We start from the raw sequence: 19,789 nt of genomic DNA, 5'->3' as shown, positions 1-19,789 counted from the left end.
CTCTGTCACCCTTAAATTAAAGAAGTTCCTCCTCATGTTTAGATGGAACTTCTGGTGTTCAAGTTTGTGCCTGTTACCCCTTGTCCTGTCACTGGGCACCACTGAAGAAAGCCTGGTCCCATTCTCCTGATGCCCGCCCTTTAAATATTGATAAACATTGATGAGATTCCCCCCTCAGTTTTCTCTAGGCTAAAACACCCCAAGTCCCTCAGTCTTCCTTCATAAGAGAGATGGTAATTTATGAGTCAGGGTCCAGATTTTAGGAACTATTGGCAGTGAAGAAATAAATGTAAGCTTGAGTTTAAAACACAGATCTGCTGCTTTTTAACCACAGATTGGAAGCTCAGTGGACAGCAGCTGAAAGGGCCTTGCTGTCACTATATGAAGCTGTTGGAGATGTTTCTGCAGTGAGGGGTAAGGCTACATCTGCATGGCCAAGATGAGCTCTCACAGTCACGTTGCTCTGGGTGAGGATGATGAGGTTTTTGTTCTCACAGGGACAGAGGGAAGGGGCAGGTACAGCACCAACTTGATGCTCACAGGCTCATCTAGCTGCTGTAGTTGAACTGAATCCTAGAGTGGAGTTCCCTGTAGGCTTAGGCTAAATTGCGGTATTTTAATTGACTTAATGGAGGAATAATCTAAGTGTCCTTAAAGCTTTTTGTACAGGTTTAATGCTGCAGCATAAATGAATGCAGTAACTGCCTATTTTTAACGAAGAACTGTAGCTTCTAAAGGAGAGGCAGTTAGCTAAGGCTAACAGAAATACAAGACACGGTGGTGTGGGGGGGTCCCGCCGGTGCCCCCGCGGTGCTCGGCCCACTCGCTTCCCCAGCCATAGCAGACAGCCCCGAGCGCACCGTTTGTGAGCCGAGCCCTGGCCGCACTGGCGGTTGCAGCACACAGGTGGGGCTGTTTCCACGCGAAGCACTGCCCGCGGTGCCACCCGTAGCCAGCCTCCGGCCGGGGCGACCGCCGGGAGCAAGGGCTCGAACCGGCAGTGAAGCCTTCCCTGTCCCGCCCCGGCTGCGGTCCTGCTGCCGCCGTTCTGGGCGGTGCGCAGGAGAGGGCCTAGGCCCTCCCTGCCGGGAGGGGGCGCTATGGGCGAGGCGGGCGGCGGCCGCTCTGGCCTTGCCCGGGCTCGCTGTCCGGAGTGCGGCCCGGTGAAGAGAGCCGCGCGGAGTCGCTGCCGCTGCCCGCCGCCCTCCTTTGCCCGCTGTCATGGCCGTGCCGGTGTTGGGCCCCTTGCGCACTGAGCTGGCTGAAGCCGTAGCCCAGGCGCGGGTCTTGGTGGTGGGAGCCGGCGGCATCGGCTGCGAGCTCCTCAAGGACCTGGTGCTCACCGGCTTCAGCAACATCGACGTGGTACGGGCCGGGGCGGGGGCCGGGGCGAATGAGGGGCTGGAGGGTGGCGGCGCAGCAAAGGCCGGGGCGGGTACGGGGGGGTACAGGGAGCGGGGTGGGGGCCTGGGTGGGCCGGGGCGGTGGGGCCGCGGCAGAGGCGGGGGAGCTGTGGCGGCGAGGCCCCTCCCGCCCGCCGCATTGTCTGCGTGTTTTCAAACTGCTCCCGGCCCGCCAAAGCTGCCGGGCGAGGCGGCCGCGCCGCCCCTGCCGCCGGGGGACGGGCTCTGCCACAAAGGGGCTGCGGCCTGCCGCCGCCATCCGCGCCCCCGCCTTAAGCGGGGCCGCTCCGCGGGGCTCCCTCCCTCTCGCGGGCCGCCCCGAGTGGCAGTGCCGCTGTGCCCGGGCTCCCCGCCGGGGCAGACGCGGAGAGGAGGAGCGGGCAAGGGCCGCCTTTCCCCACGGAGGTCTGGCTGTCCGCTTTCCAGGGGTCGGGCCGCCTTCCCGGGGCAGCTCGGCGGAGAAGAGGCTGTGTCTGGGAGCCCGCAGATGAAATCTGGTGGGAAACTGGTGTGGTGTGTTCGCTGCCCAGCGATTGCCGTTACTGGCTTGGCTTTGCCCAATGCCGCCTTGAGTACTGTGGATAATGGTCCGGAGATGGGTTGCTACGAAAAACAAAATACGTGGGAGGTGAAGTGTATTTTTAGATACCCAGTTGTAAAACTGCCAGTCTTGAAGTTCGATCACGGCATTTTCCCGCGGGCTGCTGCTTTCACTTTTGCTTCGTGATGCTGATCTCCGAATGTGTATAGGAAGGGCAGGACTTCGAGGGTCGGAATGAGAACGAAAGAGACAGAAACACGATTAGCAGAACTCTTGCGTACCGAGTTTTCAGACCTTATTTCTTACTGTAGTTCCAAAAGTAAATGCTGTGAAGAAGTGATGGGACTACAAATCCACCTAGAAAACAGGTCTGGTTCCTTGAATGCGTTTTTACTTGTGTGTGCCTGGCCAGGAATCTCATCAGGGAGCGTTGTATGACAAGTTGTAAGGGTTATTTTTATGGTCAGACTTATGCGGATCATATAAGAAACAGCTTTTATCTGAAACGGTGGTCAGGCTGTAGAAGATGACTGGCTTGCTTTGCTATTCATACAGCTCAGCCACTTCTACTCAGTTGACTTTTAGGATGTGCTTAAGTGTAATTCCAAGTTGTCCCTTGGAGTTCAGTCTACCACTGCAAGCCTAACCCTTTGTAACATTATATGAGTGAAGCAAACGTCAATAGAGGAGTGGAAGTTTGTCTTTTCTGCGCTGTTTTTTTTTCCTCCTATTTTTTTTCCTTTGCCTGTCAATTGTGTAGAGTTTAATATCTCCTGATTTTCCAGTTAGTCATTAGGCATAAATCTCATTGGTATATGCCTATGGTTTCACTTCCTATAGTTTGATTTATTTTTTTTGTGTGTATTGTCTTTCAAGGCAAACATGGTTGGACTCCATTAACTTAAGTACATGTTGGATCAGGGCCATCTTCATTTAAAAATATCTTTGGTAGTGTTTTATGCAAGGCAGAAATGTTTTGATAACATATGGAGTGGGTGGGCACAAAACCAGGGCCAGAGAAAAAAGAGAATTGTTACCCAAAGAGGAAATTTGCTATTAAAAGAAGAAATTGATTTTGTCAAGGTTGTTGATATTGTGGAGGGTTTTCTATGGTTATTAATTCCTAACAAGCATGAAGACCTGAAAATGCTTCCTGTTTTTATATGTAAATTAGGATTTTTTTTAAACCAAAAAATATCTAGTGGTTTTGAACACCAGACAACACAGAAATATGGGATTGCATTAAGCATACTTTGTTGAAAGGCAGTGCTGTTGCCCTTATGAATTAAGAACAAATTCAAATTACTCAAGATCCAAGTCTGAATTAAAAACATTAACATTCTTAGGAAGTTCTGGGGCCTTTCCTTCTAGCTTGCAAAAATAGAAGCAGTATAAAAGTTATTTTAATAAGAGAACTGTTAAATCCTAATAATTCTTAGCTAGATGGATGCTTCTCCTGAGGTCTCACTCTTAAGTATTCTCTCTGGAGAGAAGCTACCTCTGCTGCTTTTGGTCATGGTAATGCTGTTGGCAGTTGTAGCCTAAGCACTTGTTATTTTCAGTTAAAATACTACTGGTTTTGTGGATGAAGGATGTTGTAACAGAATGATGCACTTCATGATTTTCCCTTGAGGTTTTTTTGGCTTTGAACTAAGCATGTTTGGGAAGTAAGTAGTATGGGAAGGGAGGTAAAAATACACTTGCATGCAAATACCATTTTCATGTAAAGATACAAGACTATGGGTAGTTAGTAAGGGTGTCTCTAGTTAACAAAAGTTAATGGTCTCTGCTTTCTAATAGAATGTTTTCTATTATGTTTATTTCCTGTTTGCTCTATATCCCCAAATGCTTTTATTTAATGTTAAAGCTTTTTACTTATTACAGCTATTAGCATATTAAAACTTAATCCTTAAATTAAAAATACTCCCTTCAGAAAACAGGAAGTTTAATCTTGAAGCTTGGATCTTGCATGCAAAGGATCTTCAGTGAGAAATGTGTGCTATCCTTGTTTTTGTTATTCAAGTTTGGTTACTGAAATGAAAAGTGTGTGAGAACACCCTGGGTAGGTCATGTTCAAGCTTCACACTGCACAGTCAGTCTGGTAGTCCTCTCCAGAGAGCGGAAAGCATTATTGTGTTGAGTGTGAAAACTTTAGCTGTCAGGATTTGGGAGAAATATCACTGTGGCTCAGGAAAATTGTCCCCTTCCCCTCTCAATTTAAAATATTTGGGTCAGGAGAGGACTTCTAAAAAGAATGGTTGATTTGAGAAGCTGTTTACTTTAAATGAAAAGTAGGAGTAACAAAGGTAGGAATAAATCTTGAAGTTCCAATTAACTCTTCTTAATTCATGTGGTGGAGGGCAAAGACATTTGCAGTGGTGGTGTTCATGTACATACATTAAGAAATAGAAACATCACCCTTGGGGGAATTGCAGGCACAGCATTCTCTGAGGCTGTGCATCACAGCTGTTCTGTGGTTTGTGTTTTTAAGCATCTTGGTGGCATGGATTTTTTTTTTTTTATAAGTAGACTTCATAATTTTTTAATAGGCACTTAGGCAGTTAGTCCTGATGGCAAAGGGTAAAAGCTTTTGCCCTGCAGTGCGTGAATTAGATGGCAACACAGCCCTCAGATTACTGATTCAGTTGCTCAAAGCCATGATCACATATAAAGCAGAAGGAGTAGTTAGTTTGCTGAGTAGCCTTTCTTGGACCTTCATAGATTCAAAGAATGGTTTGGGTTGGAAGGGACCTTAAAGATCATCTAGTTCCAACCCCCTGCCATGGACGGGGACACCTCCCACTAGTCCAGGTTGCTCAAGGCCTCAACCAACTTGGCCTTGAACACCTCCACCTCAGGGAAGCATGGTGCAGAGCCAGAATTTGGGGTGGTCAGTCCCATGCAGCGTTTGTCTGGACCCATCTAGAGTGATTTCTGCGGTCTGTGTGCTGTGTCTCCTGGTGAACTCTCACTAAAATCTTAATCCTACAGTAAACAGGACAATCAGTGACTTTCTACCAACTACTGGGCATATATATCTCAAAAATCATATGCATTTTCAGTAGGGACTCTTTCTTCAGGAAGTTTGTTGTCATGTAGCCCTTAATTTTTGACCTACAGTCCAATCGTTAGTAGTGATTGAACGTTCCTGAAGGGGGTGAGGTGATACTTGTGCCTCTAGGGTTGCATGCGGGTCTGAAAAGAGGTCTATAAAGTTTTATGCATTTTGGTCATCACATTTGCTTCAAATTCTCTTAATGACTTTGTTCCTTTTATTTCTGTCAAAGTGAAATGGATGTCTCTTGTATGTTTGTAGATTGATCTGGATACTATTGATGTCAGCAACCTCAACAGGCAGTTTTTGTTCCAAAAGAAGCATGTTGGAAGATCAAAAGCACAGGTGAGGAGAAAATAAAGCTGAGGCCTTACTCAGTATTTTATAAGCAGTGTTAGGAACCTGTCACGGTTTTGTTTTTGCTGACAGGAGGTAAATGTTGGTTGGTTGGCTGTGGCTATCCACATTTCATTATAGAAATATTTGAATCTCAAGGGGGTTAGCTTAATACTTGGCTAGTATCAAGTCTGTGTTTATAAGGAAGGAAGAAATAACGTGGGGGTTTTGTTTCTTGTTTTTCATTTCCAGGTTGCCAAGGAAAGCGTGTTACAGTTTCATCCAGAGGCTAACATTACAGCTTACCATGACAGCATCATGAAGTATGTTTGGTTGGGTTTTAAGCTCCAGTTACATGGTATTATTTTCAAATGCTTTGTTATTGAAATGCTGCAATTGTGTGCTTTAAGATGCTTTGCAAAAGTACTGCAGTAAAAGGAACCAGCTGTAAGTATGAGTCTGCCACACACCTGAGGGGCACTGGGGGTTTTGTAGGAGTTCTCTCAAGCTCTGGTAGTAAACTGTAGTCATTTGCTTGTGCCTATTTTCCATTTTATTAGCATTATTTACTATGGAAGTTTTTACACTGTAAGGATGCCTTGCTATCTTGAGCAAGAATTAGATTAAAACAAATGGAAATGTTAACTCTAGGATTAAAAAAAAAAAAAAGTCCCTTTTGTGTGTGTGGGTAACCAAGTATCATTTTTGTATGCCCCAAACTGTTAAAAATTTAGTCTCTGTGATCCATAGCCAATGAGTAGGGTACAAGATGATGTAGGTTTTCAGTAGCTTTAAATTATATTTTTTCAGTTTCTTAAAAACCTCTGTTTTGGAACATTCAGATTTGAACTCTGGTGTTACTATTAACCACTGACTGAGTGCATCCTTTTCCTGAAAATGTAAAACCATTAAGCTTGCTTCTTCTTTGCTTCTTCACCACCTTCTTCAGATCAGAAAAATCCAAATTAAACACACTGAAGTGTCAGGATTTTAAAATCTCATGTCTGGCTCCTAAGGATGTGGAGGCATGATCAAAACCAATTGAGCTATCACAGTATAATGAACTATCAGCAGTCTGATGAGCTATGGTAATTACAGCGTGCATATTTTAGTCTCAGCTGATGGTTTTTAGGGTCAGTTACCACAGTTCAGCCAATTTACTCGTTAGGTCAGAGCAGTATAATGGCCTTTTCCTTGTCTGCCTGTTTCATTGGTCAAATTAGTGCTAATTGCAGGAGCTTCCTTCCAGCAGCATAACATTCTTGCTCTCACCCTGCTTTAAAATGGGCCGAAGACAAATGAGGCAGTTAAAGGCTAGTAGTAAAGTTATGATCTGTGTAATTTAGCACGTGAACATCAGGCCACCCTTTGCATGTGTGTACTTTCTGTTGTGCCATAAGTTCCAACCACTTTGATATGCCTTTTTTGTTTGTTTCTTTTCTCTATAGCCCTGACTATAACGTAGAGTTCTTCCGCCAGTTTACCTTGGTTATGAATGCTCTGGATAACAGAGGTGAGGTTTGCACTGTGGCTTTGTATTGGAGATGAAAATGCTGTTGCTTGTTTGTAGAACTTTAATGTGTTCTACCCTTAGTAGTGCTGCAGTGTCAGTGAGAATCCTCTCAAGCCATCTGTAGTTTTTGTACTTCCACTAGAAAGGGTAGTTGGTGCTTTGAAGGTAAAACATTTACTGCTGTATTGCTGCTTTATGGCAAGTGCTGAGTGCTCTGTATATGTTTGTAACTTAGTAGAGTCTGCTGTGGATCTGTTTTGTGTTAATTGAGGGGAATGGATTGAAGCTTCAGGAGGAGGGATTTAGACTGGAGATTAGGAAGAAATTCTTGACAGTGAGTGTGGGGAGACACTGGAACAGGTTGCCCAAGGGAGGCTGTGGATGCCTCCTCTCTGGAGGTGTTCAAGGCCAGGTTGGATGAGGCCTTGAGCAACCTGGGCTGGTGGGAGGTGTCCCTGCCCATGGCAGGGGGTTGGAACTGGATGAGCTTCCAACCCTTCCAGGATGCCCCTTCCAACCCAACGCATTCTAGGATTCTGTGAAAATGGACTTTGAAAAGGGCATAGTACTCTAGAATAAAATAAGGTAGGTGAAAGGTAAATGCTTGCATGGGAGGCTAGTTTGACTATGGAGAAGTCAAACTTTTTTTTTTTTAATTATTCCATTTTTCTTTGCAAACTCTTGATTTGTAGCTGCCCGTAACCATGTGAACAGGATGTGTCTGGCTGCTGATGTTCCTCTGATAGAGAGTGGAACCGCAGGCTACCTTGGACAAGTAACAGTTATTAAGAAGGTGAGATTCTGTATCTCTCTTTGTCACTTGGCTATTTCAGACAGCAGGCACTCGGGCGTGTTGAGATCCAGTTACAGTTCATCTGGTAATAGCACGCAGTAGCAGGAGCCTTCACAGTGTGACAAGGAAGTGTTTCCCTTTCCCCAGGGAATGACAGAATGTTACGAATGCCATCCTAAGCCAACCCAGAAGACTTTTCCAGGCTGCACCATTAGAAATACACCATCAGAACCTATCCACTGCATTGTGTGGGCTAAGTATTTGTTCAAGTAAGTGATTGAAAAGAAAAGATAAAGGTGCTCTAGGTCGCTTTTGTCTAAACCTACAGACAAAAAGTGGACACCACCTGCTTGGGTTTGGTTTTTGGTTGGTTTGGGGATTTAAAAAAAGAAGAATGTTAATTATAGCTAAAATCTCCCATTCTTTAACTTGGGTTTTGGGGTGTTGGGAGGTTAGTTACTACTTAGGTCTTGCTCTAATATCACAGAAAATCAGGAGAAGTACTTTGGCATAGCAGTGTGGGGTGAGGGGGGTGAGGTTACTTTATTTTTCAACACATTTTTCAGTGTAATGCATGTGTGACCAGATGTAACTTTTGCTGGGATCTTGGAGGCTTGTAAGCAAGGCGTTCAGTCCTGTGATGGAAAGACAAGGCTAGGTGAGCTGTGGAGTGAGTTACACAGAGCTGGTTTGCTACATTCATGTTTGTATTGCACATTTTGTGTTGTCAGTTCAAAAAGCATGATACATGAAGAAGCACTCTGACAGCAGAGCTTCTAAAGTGGATATATATCCATTAGGAAGTATTTCAGTCTCTAACCAAATATGATGAAATTCCAGTGTTGTTTTGTTCTTAATTATTATGTAGCCAGTTGTTTGGAGAAGAAGATGCTGACCAAGAAGTCTCTCCTGACAGAGCTGATCCTGAAGCTGCCTGTGAGTGTGATACAAGCTGGTAGCTTACCCTGTTACTGAAATGTTCTCTTGCAGAGATTGTGACTTGTTTCTGTGATTCCTTAATATTGCAGAGTCCAGCTCTATTTTCCTTTAAGAGGATTCCATTTACTCTACCCTTGGACAACAAGACTTTGGGATGTATTAACAATAGTTTCCCTTTCAGACCCTTAAGTGCATTATGCATAATTTAATTCCCTCATACTGCTGCTTATTAGATATTTGCAACATTTTCAGTGGGTTTTAATTAACTGGACGCACAGCTTTTTTGCATGGAGAATGTGCACAAGATCCTCTTCAGAGCTGCATCTTTCAAAGAGTGGTGTATAAACTCACTTAAAACAACTGCTGGAATGCTTGGAAGGTGGCAGACACAATGGTATTGCGTTAAACCAAGATGGCAGGGCAGCTGCAGGAGGGCCTGAGCTGGAGCTTACTCATATCTGTAGTGAGCACATTGTCCAGTAATGCTGTTTAGAAACAGTGGACATGGATGGTGTGTCAGGGAGGGGGAGTCAGTGCACATTTGGTGAAGGGAACTCAGCTCTGGTATGGCTCTGCAGGTCCTTTGAAGCAATCCACAAAGATGTGGACAAGCATCTGTGGCTTACACTGGTTTGAATCTGCAGAGGGCACTCAAAAAAGCTTTTTGTGAGGAACCTGAAGGAGCTATGCAGTCATGGGAAGGAAAAAATGGTGAAGGACTTGAAGTGCTTGCACTGCTTTAACGATAGCTAAATGGTGATTAGAGGAATGTCTTTGACTGGGGGTCAGCATGTGTGATTAAGTCATTAAGAATAATAAAATGAGGACTAACTACAAAAAGCAGTGAAAAGCTTCACAGCACAGAGTGACTGGGCAATTATGTCTGTTTGGTGCAGATAGATAGGAAATGATGCACTGGGGAAAAGGGGAAAGAGGTCATAAAGTGATGATTTTGGAGTTGACTTGTCTCTTTCAGACAAGATGTTAATAGATAGTTTTGTGAAAACATCACCTGCTGCTCATTAAGAGTCATGCCAGCAATTGCTGGATGTGACTGGGAAAGAAACACACAACAAATAGCATCTGTGTGCCTGGATTTTTACTGTGCAGGAATAACCAGAGGTAGGAAGTTCATTTATTTTGTGCTGAAGTTCTACCCAAACTAAGTCTCCTCAGCCAGGGAAAGAGACTACTGAAAGGGGATGGTTAGACATTGATGAAACCACAATATGACATGGAGAAAATGAATAAGAAACAGTTGTTCACTCTTTCTGCAGAGGAATTAAGTGACATCAAATTACATTGGTGAGTTGCAGAAGCAAACGGGAATGGGCACCCTGTGTCTAGTTCATCTTGTTGGGTGCAGTAAAGCCATTTAATTTTGGTTAGTGACTCTAGAGGAAATATTTGGATGTGATTTTTCTCTTTTTTTAATTAAAATATTGGTTAACACTTTATTAACAGGGGAGCCAGCAGAAGCAGAAGCCAGAGCACGAGCATCCAATGAGGATGGTGAGATCAAACGTGTTTCAACTAAGGAGTGGGCTAAATCAACTGGATATGACCCAGTTAAACTGTTTACTAAGGTATCTTCCTTACCCCCAATAAATGCCTTTATTTGAAATGTGTGAGGTGCTTTGAAGTGAAGTCAGAACCCAGTTTGGACACTTAATGCTAGCCATCAATGATGTAATCATGTTGTGATTGCGACCAGTTTTGCTGTAGCGTTGGTCGTCTACAACACTTGCTAGTTTTGCAGCATTCCATCTGTGTCTGCACAGATGGCTTCAGCAGCTTGGCTATATTGTACAGAAAACACTTTATTCTCATTATTTTTAAGTGAAAAGGTAAAGTTGAGTTCTCTAGGAGTGTCACTGGGCATAGTCGGAATCAATCTAAGCACCTAAAATCCATCAGTCACCTTCTGTGCCTCATCAGGCTCTGGCAAAAGAAAACGCAAACTGCATTCTAAAATAGTTGCCATAAGTGAATAAATAGAGGAAATGAGCTTAGAATGTGATGTTGATGAGTAGTAATCACTTCCCTTAGCAAAATCATTGACTGGTAGGTAAGAATATCTCAGGGAGAGCTGTAGTGGTGGCCTCAGTAGGCACCTGAGCCTACTCTGGACTGCTGTTTCTTGATTTTATTTTTTTTTTCTTTACTGCTCCTCAAATTAATGAGATCTGTGCCTGCTTTATGCAGTAAGTATTGGAGAATAGGAAATAAGAAACTTTTCCAGTCTTTTTCCAGTGGAGTTTGATTTTCATTTACACTGTTGAAAGTATTTTCAAGGACAACAGCAAAACCTCATCAATCTAATGTAGTTTTTTCAGTTTCACAGCAAATGTAAAAAGAGTTCCCTTTTCCCCCCTCTTTAATGGTTTTTGAGTTTGTTTTGGGTTTTTGTCTTCTGTTTCCTAGCTTTTCAAAGATGACATAAGATATCTGCTGACAATGGATAAGCTGTGGAGGAAGAGAAAGCCTCCAGTGCCGCTGGACTGGGCTGAGGTACAAAAGCAAGGTAATTGTCCTTCCTCCCACTGTGTATTTCAAAGTCATGTCATATCTGCTGTTTGGTGATGCAGCACTGCAACACAGCTACCTTCTCACTCATTCAGCTGGGTACTGAGCATGAACACAGCAATTCTTTGCCATTCCCAAAGACTTTAAATTTTTCTCTGTATAGGAAATGCTTTTCTAGAACTGGTTTGTGGTTTATTATTTTAGATAGTGTGATGGTTTGAAACTGTCTTTTTTTAATTTTTCTTTGCAAAGTTCAAACAGAGAAAGTGAAAGAATGTAAACAAGTCACTATTGGGTGTAAGAAAGCAAAATAACGATTGTTCTAAACACTTCCATTGGATAGATAGAAATGTTTAAGAACTATTACCCAAAACAAAGTGGGCACTCTGCACATTCTGCATTCTGCAGTGGGGGCAGTTGCTGGGCTGTCTGGCTGCTGTTTCTTCTTCTCTTCTGGCTGAAGATAACACACTGACCTTGGCAGCTAAGTTAACAACTTTCTGCTTTAACTAACTCTGCTTCTCTGTCCAGGGGGGTCTGGGGGCGAAGGGAGCTGGGAGAGAGGCCCCTTTGGGAGGGTCCCCTTTGCAGGGAGCAAAGAGAGATTGGTTGTGCTTTTCTGTTGATTGTATATATTTGTAAATGTTGTGAATTTTGTATATTTATACATAGTCATTGCATTTCATCATAGATTGTAGATTCTGCTTGTAAATACAGCTTGCATTCGCTTCCAGACTGAGCTAGCCTGGTTATTGTCAGTGGTGGTGGGGAATTTCAGCTCACACTGACACAGATAGTCACAAAATTAGGGTCAGCTTGTTCTAGGAGACCTTACCATGAACACTGATGCATCTATCCCTGAAAGCTGAGCTGAAAGCTGCAAATGTCAATTTGCTGTACCTTGTACCTGTCTAGGTGATCAATGGAAGTCCAGCTGTAAATGCAGTTTTAAATGCAGATTTGTTGTCACATGTTGGGGCTACTGTAGTTTAAAGGTGTTCTTCAATTTAAAAAATATTTGGTCTTGCTGAAATTGGGAAATTGTAGAGAACTCCAGTGGGATTTATAGGTATTCCTGATCTTAATTTTTCTCTTTTTCTTTTCCCAAAGAGAAAAACACAGCTGACCAACAAAATGAATCCTCTGCAGTCTTGAAGGATCAGCAGGTTCTGGATGTCAAGAGCTATGCACACTTATTTTCAAAGAGTGTTGAAACCCTGAGACTTCACCTGGCTGAGAAGGGTGATGGAGCAGAGCTCATATGGGACAAGGTTAGTTTGCCAAATACACAAGAAGCAGTTATGCTCTGTCTGTAGTGCAATATCAACTGGATTCAGCTGAAAGAGGAAGTGTGGCTTGGAAATGAAATAGGAAACAAGAAACCTGTGCAGTAAAACTTCCTGCAGCTAACATTTTAGGAACCATGTTTTGCAGACTTGGAATTTTAAATTATTCCTTTTTTTTTTTATATATTAAATTCTTGCCAGGATGACCCTTCTGCAATGGATTTTGTCACTTCTGCTGCCAATCTCAGGATGCATGTTTTCAGTATGAATATGAAGAGCAGATTTGATATCAAGTGTAAGGATAAAATACAACATTGTTTTATTTAAATGATAATAATCTAATCTTCTTACTCACTGTTAAAAATCTTCCATACTCTTGCTTATTTTGCAGCAATGGCAGGAAATATTATCCCAGCTATAGCTACTACTAATGCAGTCATAGCTGGTCTGATAGTGCTGGAGGGGTTGAAGATTTTGTCAGGAAAAATAGATCAGTGTAGAACGGTAAGTGGGACTGATACTTCTGCTTTCTTGTTCTTTCTTTACAAGTCACATTTCTCTTGCTTTGACTGCTGTGTAGTTTTACTTTCTCTCACTTGTTGCTTCAGTAGATTCTGAATGTGCCTTCAGCCACAATGAAAAGAGAAGTGGAAGTTTCAAGGCTGATTAAATTCCTCTGATTTAATAAAGATTGGCTGCTGGATAGGAGAGGGAACCACACTGACATCCCTTGAAACATTTCATGTTCCAGATTGCTTGGCAGGAGCTGGTCAGCCACACAGGTGTCCTTGGACTGGCTGTGGTACTCACTCCTCTTCAGCAGGCATGTCGAAGAGGATTAGGGACAGCCTGTGAGAAGATGACAACAAATGTGTATGAAAACAGGTTTACAGGTGCTGTTACTTACAGCATAACTTGGTTTATTCTCCTCTGTCTCAAGATTTTTCTGAACAAGCAGCCAAATCCCAGGAAGAAGCTGTTAGTTCCTTGTGCTTTGGATCCACCAAACCCCAACTGTTATGTGTGTGCAAGTAAGCCAGAAGTGACTGTGAAACTGAATGTGCACAAAGTTACTGTGCTCACACTCCAGGACAAGGTAAAGCTGAAATATTAGGTGCAGCTTTCATTTTGATTCTAATACTGTAAATTAGTCAAGTTAGGGCTTTGCTCAGTGTATTTTGACTGAGCATCAACTGTTTATGGTTGCTCTAATTTGGCCTTCCTCTCAGCTCTAAGAGCAGCCAGATCAAGCAGTCTGCTTCTTGCTCTTGTATCTCTTGTGAAGGAATGCTCTGATTTTATGGTGGCTTTAAATCCTGGCCATATATAACAGCAAAAACTGCATTTGTACTTCAGTTGAATAGTTCAGTAGCCACAGTCACTGATTGAATTCTGTCATTTTATGAAATATACTCAGCAAAAAATTTCAATCTGAACCTGTGGGTTTCAGATAGTGAAAATGCAATTATTTTGTTCCTGAAAGTGTGTGGTGGGGAGAAGTGCAGGCTTTCAGCAGATGCCTGAAAATGAGCCTGGGCTAGAAAAATCAAAATAGTTGAAGGTTCTTTCTTTTCTAAGTGTTTTTAATCAGCTATTCATCTTTTCAGATAGTGAAAGAAAAGTTTGCTATGGTAGCACCAGATGTACAAATAGACGATGGAAAAGGAACTATTCTTATCTCCTCAGAGGAAGGAGAAACAGAAGGTGTGTATACTGAAGTTTTTAGTTAGGAGTAGATAAAAACTAGGAAGAAACCAAGCTATGGATGGTAGCAGTATAGCAGATGTTCTGGTGCTCATCCTGTAGAGCAGTAATTGAAGAGAAGTGGACTTGAAAGTACTTAGTGAATGAGTAGGAGTTAGTGGTGGTGTCTGCAAGCCTGCTTGTCCAGTTCAGCTTCCCTATCTGAAGTGTTTTTCAGCTGGAGTGTCAGGATTCCTCTCAAAAATAGGTATTCAGCTATACTGAATGCCTCTCTTGAAATGTCTCCTTCATGTTCTTGTTCTTAGGTACTGGTCTTTCTAGGATGCTTGTAGGCACTGCTGTCATACAAATACTATCCCCCAAATGCTGAGCCTTATGAGGTTCAGCAAGAGTAACTGTAGAGTCCTGCACCTGGGGAGGAACAACACCATGCACCAATACAGGTTAGGGGTTCATCTGCTGGAAAGCAGCTCCATGGAGAAGGACCTTGGAGTCCCAGCAGACAATAAGTTATCCATGGGACAGCAGTGTGCCCTTGTGGCCAAGAAGGCCAGTGGTCTCCTGGGGTGCATTCAGAAGAGTGTGGCCAGCAGGTCAAGGTTTTCCTCCCCCTCTACTCTGCCCTGATGAGATCACATCTGGCATACTGTGTCTAGTTCTGGCTTCCCAGTTTAAGAGGGACAGGGATCTGCTGGAGAGAGCCCAATGGAGGCTGTGAGGCTGATGAAGGGACTGGAACATCTGTCTGATGGGGAAAGGTTGGGAGACCTGGGGCCATTGAGTCTGGAGAAGAGAAGGATGAGAGGAGATTTATCAGTGGTTACAAATATCTGAAGGGTGGGTGTCAAGAAGGGGCCAGGCTCTTTTCTGATTCTACATAAAACTGCTGGAGTCCTTATTTCATCACCTGGATTCAGGTGCAAAGGAGCTTTGTTAAAAGCTGTATCCATGCAGTTTTTCCCTCCTTTCCTAGCAAACAACCACAGGAAATTATCAGACTTTGGAATTCGAAATGGCACTCGACTCCAAGCAGATGATTTCCTCCAGGACTATACACTGTTAATCAATGTGCTGCATAGGTAAGGAATCCCACATCACTCTTTTTGTGTAGATTTGTAGTACAGTTCCACAAACTTGGAATTTTAAAGTAAAAAATAAAGCTCAAAGACTAAGCTGTGGAAAGAAAGTGCAGAGTCAAAAGATGAATTGTTATTTTTTTCTGAATTGATAGAGTTTATGGTAGTTGGCTTGGTTTTGATTTGGTTGTTGTGGTGGTTTGGGGGTTGGTGTGTTGGTTTTGTTGGGTTTTTAATACAGAGTAAAAATTGTGATTTTTTTTTTTTTTTCTTTAATGAATTCATAGAGTTCAGGGATTTTGGTATTGGTTTGGTTGTTGAGGTTTTGGGGCTTGGGGTTGGTGTGTTTTGGGTTGTTGGGTTTTGTTTTTTAATACAGAATAGAAAGGAATTACTTTTAAATGAATTTATAGAGTTTTAGGGGTTTTGTGTTGGTTTTGATTTGGTGGTTGTGGTGGTTTGGGGGGTGGTGTGTTGGTTTGGCTTGTTGGTTTTGTTGTTTGGGGTGTTTGGTTGGTTGGTTTTACAACAGTAACTGGACAAAGTGTATTTAAATAATTTGTCTTTACACGACGTTTTTCTTTCCACAACATAAAAATGCACTGCAATACCATATTTACTTTTGGGGCATCCAACAAGTGAGAAAGTCCTGTTTAGAATTACAAATTTTAAAAGGAAGAAATCAAAAACAACCCACCCCAGTCTGCTGGGGCAGTGAGTCCTCTGCATCAGTAGCTGTGTTCAGGTACAGCAGTGCAACTAGAAGTCTCTTGGAAGTAAGTAGGGTGTGTGTTTAACCCTGGATAATAAGATACATATTTTATATGCTAAACACACTGTGCTTGCAGTCAGAATAGGAATCACACAGTCACAGAATGCCAGGCTGGAATGTGACATTGATGAAGAGGGGTAACCCCCAGTAAAGACTTTTCGTCTCATTTCTAAGCATTTTAAGTCATGGTACTGGGTTTATGAATAGAAAAAGCCTAAATTCTAAAGGAGGCCTGAACAGATTTTCCTCTTTTCTAGTGGTTTTTCTCATTTTGTGTCAGCTGCAGGATGCTCTAACACTGGAATGCTATACTTGGTCAAAAAAACAGGGGAGGGTATTTTCCCCTAGCTGATTAAAAGCATCTGTGTTTGTCTGCAGTGAAGACCTAGAGAAAGATGTAGAATTTGAAGTTGTTGGTGATACTCCTGATGGCCCTAAACCATCAGAACCCACATCAAAGAACATTACCAATGGTAGTGATGATGGAGCACAGCCCTCAACATCAACAGGTAAGTAACGCTATCAATATTGAAGCAAACAAAGCAGACTTTCAGCAGTGTAGTCCAGACTGCAGTTTCATAGCTTAGATTTGCCAACATTAAATAAACAGCATTTAAGTTGCCTTAAATAAGATTATTTGTGTATAAATATAACACTAAATAGAAAAATGCACATTGGCAGTTGGGATAAAATAGACATTCAAGATTGTTCAAAGGTCCAAGCCCCTTTCAGTCACCAGGGAATCCTCCAGCTAGATCAGGCTGCCCAGGATCACATCAAGTCTGATCTTGAATGTCTCTAGGGATGGAGTCTCAACCACATTTCTGGGCAACCTGTGCCAACATTTCACCACCCTCATGGTGAAGAACTTCCTCCTGATGTCCAACCTAAATCTGCCCTGCTCCAGTTTCAGAGCATGTGGGAAGCCTGTTTTATCCTGACCTCAGGACAACTCAAACTGCTCTTGCAGTTGAAGGACACAGACTATGGGCTCCAAAATGCATTTGTTGTGTTACTGACATTCTGTCTCAAACTGAGTGGGCTCTTTGGAAGTAAAGCCATTTATTTTGCAGCTCCAGAGGAAGAGGAAGTAGTGTTTGTTGAAGAAAGTTCTTCAGGCAAGGCCGACGATGACAAGGAGAACAAAAGCCGCAAGAGAAAGCTAGAAGAGAAAGAGGGCGTCGGGACAAAGAGAGCACGTGCTGAGCAGACAGAACATGATGATGATGATGAAATTATAGCATTAGACTGAGCATGCAAATGCCCCTTGACAAGATGATACAGATTATGGAATTCAGTAACAGCAGATTCTGTTGGGATGTGAAAAATGTCCAGAACTAGACTGATATTAAGGCCTTTGTTCTAAGCGAGTACCAAACTAATTTGTGTCTGTTCCTCTTGATGATAAAGCTCTCATCTCGATAGACTCTTTCAGAAGCTTTTCCATTAATTCCATATATTAAATGTAGTAGAAACATAGTTTATAAATACTCACAGATAAGTATTTGCTTAAACAGTCATGAAAAGAAGCATGTTGGTTTAGTGTAAATACGTTTTAGGTATAATAAAATAGGAGAAAAAAAATCCCAACCCTACTCTTGTTCAGCAAAGGGTCATCATCTGATGCCCAGATTTTCAGTAACTACTTTTTTTTCTTCTTTTAATTTTGTTTTGGTTTGGTTTATTTTTTTGCTTGAAGCAAAATCTTTTCTGCCTAGTCCTAAACATTTTTCACACCCTGAACAAGCAAAAAAAAAAAAAAATTCAATAAAGAGGAGAATCCAATAAAGCAAATTAGTGCCATGTTTTAACAATGTTGTCCAAGCTCAGCTGGCACTTTGTACATTACTGTAAAACTGTTATGATTTCCTCAAGGTTTTCAGCTCGTACTGCCTGGTGTGTCAATGTAAGAAGCAAATTTTTGTGTATTGTTACAGTTTCAGGTTATTTATATTTGATGTTTTGTAAACTCAAGATACTCCTATACTGTACATCTGATGGACCAAATAAATGACATCTGAAATACTTGCTACATTTGCTTGCACAGTCCAAGTTGATGCTGACTGGTGGGATTTTACACTGTATAGCCTTCCAAAATGACTGTATTATTTTCATTTTTCTAAACATAACCTAGTAGTACAGAGCTTAAGCTTCACTTGTTTGAGGTGAAAGGGGAATTTTTTTAATAAAACTTTTGTCAATGTTCTTTTTTTGTTGGACAATCAATTATTAGCCTCTTCAGTCAGAGCATTTGTGACACCCCCACCTCGAATGCTGCTTCCAGTTCTGGTGTCCCCAGCATGAGAAGGACACAGAGCTATTGGAGTGAGTCCAGAGGAGGCCACAAAGGTAATCCAGGGGCTGGAGCACCTCTGCTATGAGGATAGGCTGAGGGAGCTGGGGGTGTTCAGCTTGGAGAAGACCCCAGGGGGACCTTAGAGCTGCTTTCCAGTACCTGAAGGGATCCTACAGGAAGGCTGCAGAGTGACTTTTCATGAGGGTGTCTAGAGACAGGACAAGGGGGAATGGTTTGAAGCTGAGGGAGAGCAGGGCTAGACTGCATCTTAGGAAAAAGTTCTTTGGTACAGGGGTGGTGAGACGGTGGAACAGGCTGTCCAAGTGGTTGTGCATGCCTCCTTTGTGGGACTGTTCAAGGCCAGGCACAGGAGGCCTTGAGCAGCTCAGTCTAGTTAAGAGTTGTCCTTGAAGCAGCTTGCAAACATCAAGCAATTGCATCAGTGACCTCAAAGCTACTGCAGTTCTACAGGTAAGCGGCTGTAGATACGGAGAAGCAGCTCCACAGAAGTGCTACTCACACACTGCTTGCTAGTGCCAGGGTCTGTGTGCAAGCCTGTGTGGGAGCTTGATGCGTTTTGCACATCTACCCAGTGATGACTGGAGGTAACAGGAGTGTCCTGGGGAAAAAGAGAGGCTAAGATGCCTAAACAGAAGCTTAGGAAGCTACTAGGAGCTGTGGATATTACAAAGGGAATAGAGAGAAGGTTGTACGTAGGTGGACCTGGGAGACAAGATGCTGAGAGGAGGTGTGCTGGAGACATAAGAGCACTGGCAAGTCTGTCAATGGATATAGGTGAACAGGGTAGGAGGAAACTGGAGGCACTGTGTCTAGGGGCTGAGGACTAGGGCAAGTCCTACAGCAGTGGGAGAGCATGACTGCAGCATTACTGGGGATTGAGAGGAGGTTACAAGATGGAGAATGCAAAGGATGCAGAATACAGCCCTGGAGAAGACTTCCCCTTCACTAGTGCCATTGCTTATGGGCCAGCTCTGTGCTTCCTGCAAATCTGTTCACTGCTTTCACTTCACAAGTGTGATCTCTGGAGTATCATTTAATATGGAAAATACCATACAATGTAAATTTAATTGGTGTTCCAAACAAAACAATGTTCTCCTCCTGAAATGATCCCCTGCTCCTGAAATGATCCTCATCAGAGCTGCAGATGTATTGGCAGTTCAGGAGGTCAGCGCTCACAGGCTGCCTCAAAGAGCTGGATACGGTTAGCCTGGTAGTTCTCATCAGCAGAGAATAAGGGGAGCAGGTCTAGAGCAGTCTGACCCTCGCACAGTGCTGCTCATTTTTATTAAATGTACCAATGCTGCCTTTTTCCTTTGCTGGATGCTGGTTTGCAGTATCAGGGCTTTCTTTGTATCATGTCAAGAAAGATCGTAGCTCTGGAGAGTCCCAAGTGGGTGTTTCTATTTCCAAGCCTCTACAACAAGAAGCTTGATAACCTAACACCTCCTTAAAAGTATGAAGTGGGTGCCCTGCTAACTGAGCTGGCTACATCATGTATTTGTGCAAATGTGTAGTGGCTGCTGTGTTT

The 19,789-nt window shown here is 43.0% G+C and overlaps 1 protein-coding gene across 1 annotated transcript; it reads left to right on the top strand.

The window, feature by feature from the left end:
* The first annotated feature begins 1,221 nt into the window (after nucleotides 1–1,221).
* UBA2 (ubiquitin like modifier activating enzyme 2) lies at nucleotides 1,222–18,115 on the top strand. Its single transcript, XM_054389540.1, has 17 exons — nucleotides 1,222–1,365; nucleotides 5,261–5,344; nucleotides 5,588–5,658; nucleotides 6,784–6,848; nucleotides 7,541–7,641; nucleotides 7,789–7,910; nucleotides 8,510–8,577; nucleotides 10,045–10,166; nucleotides 11,005–11,104; nucleotides 12,217–12,377; nucleotides 12,594–12,687; nucleotides 12,784–12,896; nucleotides 13,333–13,488; nucleotides 14,000–14,096; nucleotides 15,070–15,175; nucleotides 16,323–16,453; nucleotides 17,018–18,115. The coding sequence occupies exons 1-17, from the start codon at nucleotides 1,222–1,224 to the stop codon at nucleotides 17,194–17,196; spliced, it is 1,914 nt and encodes a 637-aa protein (XP_054245515.1). The 3' UTR covers nucleotides 17,197–18,115.
* The last annotated feature ends 1,674 nt before the right edge of the window (nucleotides 18,116–19,789 follow it).

The sequence above is a fragment of the Indicator indicator genome, chromosome 19 (genome assembly GCF_027791375.1).
Source record: "Indicator indicator isolate 239-I01 chromosome 19, UM_Iind_1.1, whole genome shotgun sequence".
Classification (NCBI taxonomy): Eukaryota; Metazoa; Chordata; class Aves; order Piciformes; family Indicatoridae; genus Indicator; species Indicator indicator.
Note: the sequence above shows the minus strand (reverse complement) of the source record. Positions and strands in the feature narration are given on the sequence as shown.